The sequence below is a fragment of the Acyrthosiphon pisum genome, unplaced genomic scaffold (assembly GCF_005508785.2).
Source record: "Acyrthosiphon pisum isolate AL4f unplaced genomic scaffold, pea_aphid_22Mar2018_4r6ur Scaffold_21938;HRSCAF=25332, whole genome shotgun sequence".
Classification (NCBI taxonomy): domain Eukaryota; kingdom Metazoa; phylum Arthropoda; class Insecta; order Hemiptera; family Aphididae; genus Acyrthosiphon; species Acyrthosiphon pisum.
In genome coordinates, this window is record NW_021771457.1 from 12738 (window position 1) to 27748 (window position 15011).

The window sequence follows — 15011 nt, forward strand, 5'->3', positions numbered from 1 at the left end:
GTCTTGAGTCGCTTCGAATAGATCCCCTTCTACCTCGATAACTCGGTGGTTAATTACCGGAGAGTCGTTGCGTGCAAAGTTTTCGTAAGCACTTTCCAGGTAATTAAAATATTTTATGTGTGGTATCCTACTCAATGCATCCGCGTTGGTGTTGAGAACTCCCGGTTTATAAATTATTTCGTAGTCATGTTCCTCTAGCTTGAGCCTCCAGCGTATGAGTCTCGCGCCTGGATCGGCCACTGAAAATAACCAGGTTAACGGTCGATGGTCAGTGATGATGTAGAACTTGTGCCCGAATACGTAATGTCTGAATTGTTTTACGGCCCACACAATGGCCAGCAATTCTTTTTCTGTAGTGTTATAATTTACCTCCGCTTTGTTAAGTGTTCTTGATATATATGATATTGGCAAATCCGATCCCACTCGTCCTTGGGACAACACGGCCCCGATAGCCGAATTTGACGCATCTGTGGTAATCAGAAATGGCTGAGAGAAGTCCGGGTGTTGTAGTATTGGTTCCGTGGTGAGAGCTCCCTTAAGCGTCTCGAAGGAGTGTTGGCACAAGTCCGTCCACTCGAACCTCGCTTCTTTCTTGAGAGCGTGGTGAGTGGTTTAGATATTGACTGAATTCTCTGACAACTTTCGATAGTACCCGCGAGTCCCAGGAAGGATTTACCTCCTTCGGGTGCGTGGCAACTGGAAAGTAGTCAAACACGATGTCTTTTAGGGTCTAGTTTATGCCCTCCTCAGATATAATGTGACGTAGGTAATTTACTTCTCGTCGCATGAATTCGCACTTTCTCGGCTGCAACTTGAGATTATATTGCCTCAGACGGTCAAATACCTCCCTGAGCCGCTCTTCGTGTTTTTGAATCGATGATGCTATCACTATCACGTCATCCAGATATACAAAGGCCCGGAAACCATTTATACCCATTAGTACTCTGTTGACCAGTCGTTGGAACGTCGAAGGTGCCCCTTTTAGTCCAAAAGACATTCTTTGGAACTGAAAATGTCCTTGGTTGGTACTAAAAGCGGTCTTCTCTTGGTCCTTAGGGTGTAGTGGTACCTGGTGGTAGCCGCTCGCCATGTCTAGGCAGCTGAAATACTTTGCTCTACCTAGTTGATCTAATATTTCGTTGATGTTGGGCATTGGGAACGCGTCGCCGATGGTGAGGCTGTTGAGCTTTCTATAGTCCACGACCACACGGTATTTTTGTTCTCCCGAAGCGTTGACCTTTTTTGGCACGATCAAGAGAGGTGCGTTCCAAGGGCTGTCACTCGTGGTGATTACCCCGTCGTGTAAGAGTTCGTTTACTTGTTTATTTATTTCTGACTGCTGCGAGTAGGGAAGACAGTAAGGTCTTTGGTGAATCGGCTGTGCGCCCTGTGGTATTTTAATCTCATGTTGCACGGCATCCGTGCACGAGATGGTGTCACCTTCAAGATGAAAAATGTCCGCGTACTCGTTACAGATGTTTTCTACAGACTTCCTTTCTTCCTTGTTGGCGTGGTTTAATCGCAGTGTTTTTTGTAACAAATTGATTCTGTTCTGTCGGTTATCGGCCCTCTGTATGCTAAATATAGTCTTAGCTTGTGCTTCGTCGAGCAGCTGGTGTGATAGCTTGTTCAGGTGAGGTGGTTCCATTTGTATCGGCACCTCCCTCGAGTTAGCTATGCATATCAGTACCTGTCCGTTTTGTGCCGTATTCAACACATTTCCGCAAAATAGGTCCTCTGCGAGCTGTTGTGAGTGAATTAGAACGTCTTGGTTGTCTCCGACGACGTTCGTGGTACAGACTGGTATCACTACCTGGCTGCGCGGTGGTACAGTTATCTCGTTGGTGGAAATATCCCACGTCAATGTTCCCTGATTGCAGTCGATTACAGCCTTTAGTTGTTCCAGAAGTGGTCGTCCCATGATCCCGTCCTGTGGTATCGGGAAAGCCATTGGTATTACCTGAAATTCGGTAGGCTGTGTAGCATTTCCGATGTGGATGTCCAGCAGGACGGATCCCATCGTGGTGACCGGTGTTTTATGAATACCTTGAAGGCTATAGGTCCGGTCAGTATTCACCTTTACATTATCAGACAAAGTGTCCAGTTTTATTAAGTTTAGGTCAGCCCCCGTGTCTAGTAGTAAGTTTGCTGACCCTTGGTGGCATTGGGGAATGTCCATTTTGGCGTGGTTGTCTACGAGTCCGATTGAAATGACGTAGACTCCTTTGCCACTGCCGTGAGCTTGAGGTTGCGCACCGTCTGTTCGCCCTTCACAGACGAGCGCCCGTCGTTTCCCGACGTGCCCGAAGATGTACTTTGCCCCTCTTGCCTTTTCTTTTTGCGACATTCTATTATGTCATGACCCGGAATCTTGCAGAAGTTGCAATAGGGTTTTTTTTTCTTTTCTCCCCCTCCCGTGGGGGATCCCGTTTCGGACTTCGCTTGAGTATGAGTCGAATTGTTGGTTTTTCCCGTCTGTGTGCCTTTAATAAAACGACAGTTTTCTGTCTGGTGTGTATTGGTTTTACATCGGCTACAGTATCGGGTCTTTCCTCCTGGTTTAGAGTTGTTGAAGAAACGTTGTGACTCCTTGTCGGATTTATACACTCGTTCTTCTTCCAAACTCTCTTTTATTGCCAATTCCAATGACGCTGGTTTACCCGCTTTGATTATCGTTTTCATGGGTTGCGTTAGTCCTTCGATGAATATGGCTATCGTTTGTCCCTTAATGTGTTCTCGGATAGTTATGGCTTCGACAGTCGTTTTTCCTACGACACTTGCGTTGCAGAGTTCGTGGAACAATGTTTGTACATGGGTTGAGTAACTGCTGACCGTATCTCCCTCTCGCTGACGCGTCGCATTTAATTCAAGTTGAACATGAGTGGCAGTCCGTTGAACGCAGAATTCTTCCTCTAGTAAGGTTTTAAGTGATTCCCATTGCTCAACGTCCCGGTACTGCGTGATCGCATAAGCGTTCCCGCGTAGTTTGGTTCTTATGGCTTTTAACAAGATCGGTCTGCATCCGTCGGAGACACTTGTCGTGGCGATTTCGCAAGCGCTAATAAAAGGGAAAATATCCGATGGTACTGTGCCATCGAAGCACGGGATCAAACGAAGAGCTTCCCCCAGTGCTAAAGCCATATTGGACGTATTTACCGTATTTATTGTGTTAATATTATTATCGGGCGTCGGCGCGTCGTTGCGCGCGTCTGTGTGTGTTACTATAAACTCGACGGCGTGAGTGTTGGTATATAGGTCAGTAGTGTTATCGCGCGTGTTATTGTTTACCGTAGTAGTGCCGGAAACCGCGGCGGCGGCCGCTGCTACGACGTCGTCGAATGTGTCTTTAGTGGCAACTGAAGGGGGGGGGCGCGGTGTTGTTTCCTACGCTTTGCACCGCTGATGGTATGTCGGGATTATTGCTGACGAATGCTCTAGTGCGAGGACGGCTGTTGACGAAAGGCCTAGGTCTAGAATCTGCCCCTACTCTACTGTCGTCGCTATCATAAGCAGCGCCCGGGATGTATTCGTCGTTGGAGTCTTCCGTCGACATTCACCCCTCCCTATTATTTAAGCCGTTAGGTATTATTGCCGTATGGAACGACCAGCCCGCTATTCTCTACACGGCATGCATAAATATTTTATAATGTATATGTCTAAATTCGCACGCTCCCACGTAAGAACATATAGATTTTTTTTTTTTTTTTTTTACACTTTTATCACGACACCGGTTATAATGCTTACATCCACAATTTTATACATAATATAATATACACGCATCTATATATATATGTATATATATATATAAAAAAATACAAATGTTACGAATATCTATGTATATGCCCCGTGTTATACCACGAATACATTTACTCGTGAATAGAACAGACGTATATATATAACATTTTTTTTTTAAATAAAGAACGTGTGGCTTTGTATAAAATAAAATTGATATTAATATTTTAATATTTAAATTATTAAAAATTGTTTGTTCTTTAAGTTATTACCACTACGTTTGCGTGTTATTTTAGCTACAACGACTCACAGTAACGTTGTCTTCATCTTGGGCGATGGGCACCGAGTCTGCATACTGACGTCTCCCTTGTTGAGTAGACCAAATCACGTGACTGCTTGGCTGCTTGGTCAATCGACTGCTTGGCTGCTTGGTCGCTTGAATTGATTGGTCGCTCGGAAGAGTTGACTGCTTGGCTATCGTGTAGTCCGGAGATGTTCTAGTTAATTGGCTCCTTGACGAGTGACAACACCCCACACCTGACACCAATTTTGTTGTAAGCCCGGTTGAATCCGTGCTTACAGAGTTCGCGGTTTGTCGTGCGTCTGGATTTAGCCAACTAGTACTTTCGAACTGAGACGTTTATTACAACGTTGGTTAGGTTTCCCTTAAATAATTTACACTCGACTGTTGGTTTTAACTACTGGTTTTTATTGTACACGTTATAATAATCAAAACTAAAGACAATCTCGTAGCTCTACGTAATACAGACTGACGATCGTGTGAACCCACACGTCCGCTCATACCCGATATGCTGAGTGAGCATAACCGTGCGGCGCGTGCAGGGGTTCACAACACCCCCGGGGCTAAACGAAAGCCCTGTTGTCCTATGGGCTTCCTATTTTTAAATTATTTCGGGCAATAGGCTTTTCGCCCTTGCGCCTGTTTTTATGCAAGCTATAGGCTCTGCCTCTGTATTGGTGCATGCTGTTGAAGATAGGACGTTAGGACTTCCGGTGCCCCCGGGTTTCCATTTATTTTTTAATGTACTTAATTTTCTATACAATACATATAATATAACTAATATAATTAGAATTATTATTATTACAATTATAGTCACCGTTGTCGTGGTGTAAGTGTGCCTTTGTTGATTATTATTATTATTTAGCTCGGCGGTTATCTGTTCCTGTAAGGATTTTAAATCTCCCGCGTCCCTAGCTAAATTTTTGAAATTATACTGAATGCCCTTATTAGTTGAAATATGTCGTCTATCGACGCCTCCGGTATTATTAAAATTAATTGGAATTATATTTAGAGGAATATTAGGGAAAAAGTCAATGAAAACTTTTGATTTAAATTTTCGCGTGGGAATCAGTATGGTATTTTTTGTGTATATTTTACATTTGGGGTTGATACTTATTTTCCCTATGTTGTTTAATGTTACTCTTATAGGTTGTATATCGTTTTCGCATGGTATTGTGATGGCTTCGTTTTGAACTACGAACAGCCATGTATTTTCGCCTGCTAGTCTGTGCCAGACTGTGGGTTTCGAAAAGAGAATTTTTTTGTTGCAATTATTGGGTATACTAGGTGGACTATTGAAAAGACTTTGCTCACAATTTTGCAATTGGTCATTGACATCGATGGGGTGTTCGTTTGGACAAACGAAGGCGTTTTTCAGAACTATACATTCTGTCAGCTGATGTTCCCCGAATGAAATAAAATTCTTTTGCGTTTTGTCCACTGCTAAGTATGCTGATTCAGCTTCGATTACAATAACTTGATCCTGAGTTAGCTGCATAGGTAGCGGTATGACTTCGTAGATCATAAATCTCATTCCATTTGTGACGGGTATTTCGATAGAAAAAATTAATGTGTCATCCACACTTATCACTGTAACCGTAGCTATTTTGAAAAAATCTGATATACTATTGGTAGTTATTTCTAACGGAAATTCGGAATTTGGCGGTAATTTGCTTTTAATATCACTCATTTGTTGTGTGATGGTTTTCGGACTCATTATACTACTGTGGATATGTCCGAGCGTTGCATAGTTAACAATGTCTACCAAATTTTCTACCTCTATCGAAAGAAGGTTGATTGTGAGAATAAGGTTTGATTGCATCTCTGTTATCCGCTCATGTGTTATTAAATCGTCGACAACTTCGGCTTGTTTCATCACACTCTGCATTGTCTCGTTGATGTCGTTCACCGTATTTCTAATTATTGTGGTCTGGGATTGCATCAGATGAGAAGTGGACAGCTTGAACCGGTTGAACTCATTTATTTGGTTGTAGAACTTTTCAGCATCACTCTCGTCACATGTACCGAAAAGTACATTAGCTACTCTACCGACAGCGTTAAATAACCCTCTTTTTTTTTATGTCGTGCGCAGTTTTATGAACTGAGGATAAAACACGTAGACGATTGCTTTCAATTTGTTTCATAATAGCACTGGCCTGGACTACAAATTGCTCGCAGGCAGCTGTCGTCCCGTACAATTTTTTGCATTCCTGGGTTACATGTTCTATTCCCTTGTCGATCATCCGCGTTTGTTCGTCGTAATTTTTGAGATTTACATAGGTCAGTAGGTTCCAGTAAGAGTCCGTTATGCATAGGTTTCCCATAGCGTGGTAGTACATCGGTGGGCTATCGAACTGCGTTATGTTGTATTGGTCGGAGCATCTCGATAAGGCGATCAGTCCGTTGACGATTGTTATCCTGCAAAATTTGGAGTTTGAAGTTCATGTAGAATTTTGTTATTTTTACGAATAGTTACAAAGAATGTTAATACTATAAATTATTCCCCTTCCAATTTATGTTACTGGTTAGTATAAAGATTTTATATGTATATTTTTTATAAAATGAAGAACTAAGATTAGTATTGTTATTATTTTTTTTTTTTTTGCGTTTTTTTTTTTTTTTTTTTTTCTTTTATTCATGGAAAAGCTTGACGTCATTAATGTGCGTCTTCACTTCCCGACGTCCCTTCTTTATTATTATGTTTTCGGTGTTCGTACGTCCGACTACCTCGAACGGGCCTTGCCAGTTCGCGCTGAGTTTGCCCTTCTTCGCATGCCATTTTGTTAACACCTTGTCCCCGACATGCACTGTAATTGGTTTTGCATTCCGGTCGTAAAGTGCCTTAGATTTCTCCTTCTTCTTCACGATAGTGTCACGCGCGGTGTCGTGTGCGCGTTGCAGGCGTTGTTTCAGTTCGTAGCAGTAATCGTCGTAGTTGTACCGTACTTCTTCTGTGCGCGAATGAGAATTCGGGACTTCGGCCGGCCTGCCGTAGAGAAGTTCGTATGGTTGACGTTCTGTTGTTGAATGTGGCGTGGTGTTGTAGACGAACATGGCAAAAGGAATGTACTCGTCCCAGTCTTGAAGGTTCTAGTCCACATAGTGACGTAAGTATTCTGCCAGCGTCCTATGACTGCGTTCCAGCGCCCCATCCGCTTGTGGATGATACGCGGTGGTGTGAAACTTTTCTATCTTTAGTAGCTTACAACATGACGTGAACACTTTGCTCAAGAAGTCAGAGCCTTGGTCGCTTACGATGGATTTAGGCGCTCCGTGGAAACATACGAATTTTTCGACAAACTCTTTAGCTATTGTATTGGCGTCGTGCCTAGGTATCGGTATGGCAAGTGAATATTTGGTTAGGTCGTCTTGTATAGTGAGGATGTAGGAGTTGTTTTTATAGGATGTGGTGATTGGTCCGACTATGTCCATGAATATTTTCTCGAATGGAGCTCTGGCTGTAGTCGTGATGACCATAGGTTGTTTCACGGTGTGATTGCTGGCTTTGTTGACCTGGCAAGATTGACATTTCTTGATAAATTCTATTACATCTGCCTTGAGTCCCTTCCAGGAATGTTGCATCTTGATCCTCCTTATTGTCCTGGAGATCCCTTGGTGGCCTCCTAGCACTCCATTATGGAATTCTTCGAGAATTTCAAGTTTCTCTTCGGGGCTATAACTGTGGTGACTGTAAATCACTATTTTTATTCGTGATCCTTTAAATACATATTTTATCATGGCCTTGACCTTGTCCCAATTGAGTTGGTCCAGTCCACATCCAATACGTGGCATAGCGATGTGTGAGATCAGTTCTTGTTCTGCCTTGCTTCTAAGGTTTTGGAGAGTTTTGTACATATTTTCGTACGTTGGTTTATGGAAACTTTTCTCCTTTGTTATTAGATATAACAGTTTTTGGCCTTCGTGTTCCAATTGTGCTATTTCTGTTACTCCCTTTTGTTGTCCCTTGAGTACGTCGGTATGTCCAAAACGTCGATTGAACTCCAGGGCTATTCCGCGGGACTGGTCTAAATCTTCGGATACACAATGAGCTAGTGCATAGTCTTGAGTCGCTTCGAATAGATCCCCTTCTACCTCGATAACTCGGTGGTTAATTACCGGAGAGTCGTTGCGTGCAAAGTTTTCGTAAGCACTTTCCAGGTAATTAAAATATTTTATGTGTGGTATCCTACTCAATGCATCCGCGTTGGTGTTGAGAACTCCCGGTTTATAAATTATTTCGTAATCATGTTCCTCTAGCTTGAGCCTCCAGCGTATGAGTCTCGCGCCTGGATCGGCCACTGAAAATAACCAGGTTAACGGTCGATGGTCAGTGATGATGTAGAACTTGTGCCCGAATACGTAATGTCTGAATTGTTTTACGGCCTACACAATGGCCAGCAATTCTTTTTCTGTAGTGTTATAATTTACCTCCGCTTTGTTAAGTGTTCTTGATATATATGATATTGGCAAATCCGATCCCACTCGTCCTTGGGACAACACGGCCCCGATAGCCGAATTTTACGCATCTGTGGTAATCAGAAATGGTTGAGAGAAATCCGGGTGTTGTAGTATTGGTTCCGTGGTGAGAGCTCCCTTAAGCGTCTCGAAGGAGTGTTGGCACAAGTCCGTCCACTCGAACCTCGCTTCTTTCTTGAGAAGCGTGGTGAGTGGTTTAGATATTTGACTGAAATCTCTGACAAACTTTCGATAGTAACCCGCGAGTCCCAGGAAGGATTTAACCTCCTTCGGGTTGCGTGGCACTGGAAAGTTAGTCAAACACGATGTCTTTTTAGGGTCTGGTTTTATGCCCTCTTCAGATATAATGTGACCTAGGTAATTTACTTCTCGTCGCATGAATTCGCACTTGCTCGGCTGCAACTTGAGATTATATTGCCTTAGATGGTCAAATACCTCCCTGAGCCGCTCTTCGTGTGCTTGAATCGATGATGCTATCACTATCACGTCATCCAGATATACAAAGGCCCGGAAACCATTTATACCCATTAGTACTCTGTTGACCAGTCGTTGGAACGTCGAAGGTGCCCCTTTTAGTCCAAAAGACATTCTTTGGAACTGAAAATGTCCTTGGTTGGTACTAAAAGCGGTCTTCTCTTGGTCCTTAGGGTGTAGTGGTACCTGGTGGTAGCCGCTCGCCATGTCTAGGCAGCTGAAATACCTTGCTCTACCTAGTTGATCTAATATTTCGTTGATGTTGGGCATTGGGAACGCGTCGCCGATGGTGAGGCTGTTGAGCTTTCTATAGTCCACGACCACACGATATTTTTGTTCTCCCGAAGCGTTGACCTTTTTTGGCACGATCAAGAGAGGTGCGTTCCAAGGGCTGTCACTCGTGGTGATTACCCCGTCGTGTAAGAGTTCGTTTACTTGTTTATTTATTTCTGACTGCTGCGAGTAGGGAAGACGGTAAGGTCTTTGGTGAATCGGCTGTGCGCCCTGTGGTATTTTAATCTCATGTTGCACGGCATCCGTGCACGAGATGGTGTCACCTTCAAGATGAAAAATGTCCGCGTACTCGTTACAGATGTTTTCTACAGACTTCCTTTCTTCCTTGTTGGCGTGGTCTAATCGTAGTGTTTTTTGTAACAAATTGATTCTGTTCTGTCGGTTATCGGCCCTCTGTATGCTAAATATAGTCTTAGCTTGTGCTTCGTCGAGCAGCTGGTGTGATAGCTTGTTCAAGTGAGGTGGTTCCATTTGTATCGGCACCTCCCTCGAGTTAGCTATGCATATCAGTACCTGTCCGTTTTGTGCCGTATTCAACACATTTCCGCAAAATAGGTCCTCTGCGAGCTGTTGTGAGTGAATTAGAAGGTTGTCTTGGTCGTCTTGGTTGTCTCCGACGACGTTCGTGGTACAGACTGGTATCACTACCTGGCTGCGCGGTGGTACAGTTATCTCGTTGGTGGAAATGTCCCACGTCAATGTTCCCTGATTGCAGTCGATTACAGCCTTTAGTTGTTCCAGAAGTGGTCGTCCCATGATCCCGTCCTGCGGTATCGGGAAAGCCATTGGTATTACCTGGAATTCGGTAGGCTGTGTAGCATTTCCGATGTGGATGTCCAGCAGGACGGATCCCATCGTGGTGACCGGTGTTTTATGAATACCTTGGAGGCTATAGGTCCGGTCAGTATTCACCTTTACATTATCAGACAAAGTGTCCAGTTTTATTAAGTTTAGGTCAGCCCCCGTGTCTAGTAGTAAGTTTCTGACCCTTGGTGGCATTGGGGAATGTCCATTTTGGCGTGGTTGTCTACGAGTCCGATTGAAATGACGTAGACTCCTTTGCCACTGCCGTGAGCTTGAGGTTGCGCACCGTCTGTTCGCCCTTCACAGACGAGCGCCCGTCGTTTCCCGACGTGCCCGTAGATGTACTTTGCCCCTCTTGCCTTTTCTTTTTGCGACATTCTATTATGTCATGACCCGGAATCTTGCAGAAGTTGCAATAGGGTTTTTTTTTCTTTTCTCCCCCTCCCGTGGGGGATCCCATTTCGGACTTCGCTTGAGTATGAGTCGAATTGTTGGTTTTTCCCGTCTGTGTGCCTTTAATAAAACGACAGTTTTCTGTCTGGTGTGTATTGGTTTTACATCGGCTACAGTATCGGGTCTTTCCTCCTGGTTTAGAGTTGTTGAAGAAACGTTGTGACTCCTTGTCGGATTTATACACTCGTTCTTCTTCCAAACTCTCTTTTATTGCCAATTCCAATGACGCTGGTTTACCCGCTTTGATTATCGTTTTCATGGGTTGCCTTAGTCCTTCGATGAATATGGCTAACGTTTGTCCCTTAATGTGTTCTCGGATAGTTATGGCTTCGACAGTCGTTTTTCCTACGACACTTGCGTTGCAGAGTTCGTGGAACAATGTTTGTACACGGGTTGAGTAACTGCTGACCGTATCTCCCTCTCGCTGACGCGTCGCATTTAATTCAAGTTGAACATGAGTGGCAGTCCGTTGAACGCAGAATTCTTCCTCTAGTAAGGTTTTAAGTGATTCCCATTGCTCAACGTCCCGGTATTGCGTGATCGCATAAGCGTTCCCGCGTAGTTTGGTTCTTATGGCTTTTAACAAGATCGGTCTGCATCCGTCGGAGACACTTGTCATGGCGATTTCGCAAGCGCTAATAAAAGGGAAAATATCCGATGGTACTGTGCCATCGAAGCACGGGATTAAACGAAGAGCTTCCCCCAGTGCTAAAGCCATATTGGACGTATTTACCGTATTTATTGTGTTAATATTATTATCGGGCGTCGGCGCGTCGTTGCGCGCGTCTGTGTGTGTTACTATAAACTCGACGGCGTGTGTGTTGGTATATAGGTCAGTAGTGTTATCGCGCGTGTTATTGTTTACCGTAGTAGTGCCGGAAACCGCGGCGGCGGCCGCTGCTACGACGTCGTCGAATGTGTCTTTAGTGGCAACTGAAGGGGGGGGGCGCCGTGTTGTTTCCTACGCTTTGCACCGCTGATGGTATGTCGGGATTATTGCTGACGAATGCTCTAGTGCGAGGACGGCTGTTGACGAAAGGCCTAGGTCTAGAATCTGCCCCTACTCTACTGTCGTCGCTATCATAAGCAGCGCCCGGGATGTATTCGTCGTTGGAGTCTTCCGTCGACATTCACCCCTCCCTATTATTTAAGCCGTTAGGTATTATTGCCGTATGGAACGACCAGCCCGCTATTCTCTGCACGGCATGCATAAATATTTTATAATGTATATGTCTAAATTCGCACGCTCCCACGTAAGAACATATAGATTTTTTTTTTTTTTACACTTATATCACGACACCGGTTATAATGCTTACATCCACAATTTTATACATAATATAATATACACACATATATATATATATATGTATATATATATATAAAAAAAAAACAAATGTTACGACTATCTATGTATATGCCCCGTGTTATACCACGAATACATTTACTCGTGAATAGAACAGACGTATATATATAACATTTTTTTTTTTAAATAAAGAACGTGTGGCTTTGTATAGAATAAAATTGATATTAATATTTTAATATTTAAATTATTAAAAATTGTTTGTTCTTTAAGTTATTACCACCACGTTTGCGTGTTATTTTAGCTACAACGACTCACAGTAACGTTGTCTTCATCTTGGGCGATGGGCACCGAGTCTGCATACTGACGTCTCCCTTGTTGAGTAGACCAAATCACGTGACTGCTTGGCTGCTTGGTCAATCGACTGCTTGGCTGCTTGGTCGCTTGAATTGATTGGTCGCTCGGAAGAGTTGACTGCTTGGCTATCGTGTAGTCCGGAGATGTTCTAGTTAATTGGCTCCTTGACGAGTGACAACACCCCACACCTGACACCAATTTTGTTGTAAGCCCGGTTGAATCCGTGCTTACAGAGTTCGCGGTTTGTCGTGCTTCTGGATTTAGCCAACTAGTACTTTCGAACTGAGACGTTTATTACAACGTTGGTTAGGTTTCCCTTAAATAATTTACACTCGACTGTTGGTTTTAACTACTGGTTTTTATTGTACACGTTATAATAATCAAAACTAAAGACAATCTCATAGCTCTACGTATTACAGACTGACGATCGTGTGAACCCACACGTCCGCTCATACCCGATATGCTGAGTGAGCATAACCGTGCGGCGCGTGCAGGGGTTCACAACACCCCCGGGGCTAAACGAAAGCCCTGTTGTCCTATGGGCTTCCTATTTTTAAATTATTTCGGGCAATAGGCTTTTCGCCCTTGCGCCTGTTTTTATGCAAGCTATAGGCTCTGCCTCTGTATTGGTGCATGCTGTTGAAGATGTCCTATCGACGTCCTATAGGACGTTAGGACTTCCGGTGCCCCCGGGTTTCCATTTATTTTTTAATGTACTTAATTTTCTATACAATACATATAATATAACTAATATAATTAGAATTATTATTATTACAATTATAGTCACCGTTGTCGTGGTGTAAGTGTGCCTTTGTTGATTATTATTATTATTTAGCTCGGCGGTTATCTGTTCCTGTAAGGATTTTAAATCTCCCGCGTCCCTAGCTAAATTTTTGAAATTATACTGAATGCCCTTATTAGTTGAAATATGTCGTCTATCGACGCCTCCGGTATTATTAAAATTAATTGGAATTATATTTAGAGGAATATTAGGGGAAAAGTCAATGAAAACTTTTGATTTAAATTTTCGCGTGGGAATCAGTATGGTATTTTTTGTGTATATTTTACATTTGGGGTTGATACTTATTTTCCTTATGTTGTTTAATGTTACTCTTATAGGTTGTATATCGTTTTCGCATGTTATTGTGATGGCTTCGTTTTGAACTACGAACAGCCATGTATTTTCGCCTGCTAGTCTGTGCCAGACTGTGGGTTTCGAAAAGAGAATTTTTTTGTTGCAATTATTGGGTATACTAGGTGGACTATTGAAAAGACTTTGCTCACAATTTTGCAATTGGTCATTGACATCGATGGGGTGTTCGTTTGGACAAACGAAGGCGTTTTTCAGAACTATACATTCTGTCAGCTGATGTTCCCCGAATGAAATAAAATTCTTTTGCGTTTTGTCCACTGCTAAGTATGCTGATTCAGCTTCGATTACAATAACTTGATCCTGAGTTAGCTGCATAGGTAGCGGTATGACTTCGTAGATCATAAATCTCATTCCATTTGTGACGGGTATTTCGATAGAAAAAATTAATGTGTCATCCACACTTATCACTGTAACCGTAGCTATTTTGAAAAAATCTGATATACTATTGGTAGTTATTTCTAACGGAAATTCGGAATTTGGCGGTAATTTGCTTTTAATATCACTCATTTGTTGTGTGATGGTTTTCGGACTCATTATACTACTGTGGATATGTCCGAGCGTTGCATAGTTAACAATGTCTACCAAATTTTCTACCTCTATCGAAAGAAGGTTATATACAAAGGCCCGGAAACCATTTATACCCATTAGTACTCTGTTGACCAGTCGTTGGAACGTCGAAGGTGCCCCTTTTAGTCCAAAAGACATTCTTTGGAACTGAAAATGTCCTTGGTTGGTACTAAAAGCGGTCTTCTCTTGGTCCTTAGGGTGTAGTGGTACCTGGTGGTAGCCGCTCGCCATATCTAGGCAGCTGAAATACTTTGCTCTACCTAGTTGATCTAATATTTCGTTGATGTTGGGCATTGGGAACGCGTCGCCGATGGTGAGGCTGTTGAGCTTTCTATAGTCCACGACCACACGGTATTTTTGTTCTCCCGAAGCGTTGACCTTTTTTGGCACAATCAAGAGAGGTGCGTTCCAAGGGCTGTCACTCGTGGTGATTACCCCGTCGTGTAAGAGTTCGTTTACTTGTTTATTTATTTCTGACTGCTGCGAGTAGGGAAGACGGTAAGGTCTTTGGTGAATCGGCTGTGCGCCCTGTGGTATTTTAATCTCATGTTGCACGGCATCCGTGCACGAGATGGTGTCACCTTCAAGATGAAAAATGTCCGCGTACTCGTTACAGATGTTTTCTACAGACTTCCTTTCTTCCTTGTTGGCGTGGTCTAATCGCAGTGTTTTTTGTAACAAATTGATTCTGTTCTGTCGGTTATCGGCCCTCTGTATGCTAAATATAGTCTTAGCTTGTGCTTCGTCGAGCAGCTGGTGTGATAGCTTGTTCAAGTGAGGTGGTTCCATTTGTATCGGCACCTCCCTCGAGTTAGCTATGCATATCAGTACCTGTCCGTTTTGTGCCGTATTCAACACATTTCCGCAAAATAGGTCCTCTGCGAGCTGTTGTGAGTGAATTAGAACGTCTTGGTTGTCTCCGACGACGTTCGTGGTACAGACTGGTATCACTACCTGGCTGCGCGGTGGTACAGTTATCTCGTTGGTGGAAATGTCCCACGTCAATGTACCCTGATTTCAGTCGATTACAGCCTTTAGTTGTTCCAGGAGTGGTCGTCCCATGATCCCGTCCTGCGGTATCGGGAAAGCCATTGGTATTA

General features: G+C 43.3%; 1 protein-coding gene across 1 annotated transcript; it reads right to left on the minus strand.

The window, feature by feature from the left end:
• Positions 1–4418: 4418 nt before the first annotated feature.
• LOC115034992 lies at positions 4419–12831 on the minus strand. The gene is made up of 2 exons (XM_029492624.1): positions 12153–12831; positions 4419–6451 (listed from the first exon to the last, which is right to left on the minus strand). Exon 2 carries the CDS (start codon positions 5973–5975, stop codon positions 4635–4637), a length of 1341 nt encoding a protein of 446 aa, XP_029348484.1. The 5' UTR covers positions 5976–6451; positions 12153–12831; the 3' UTR covers positions 4419–4634.
• Between the last annotated feature and the right edge of the window lie 2180 nt (positions 12832–15011).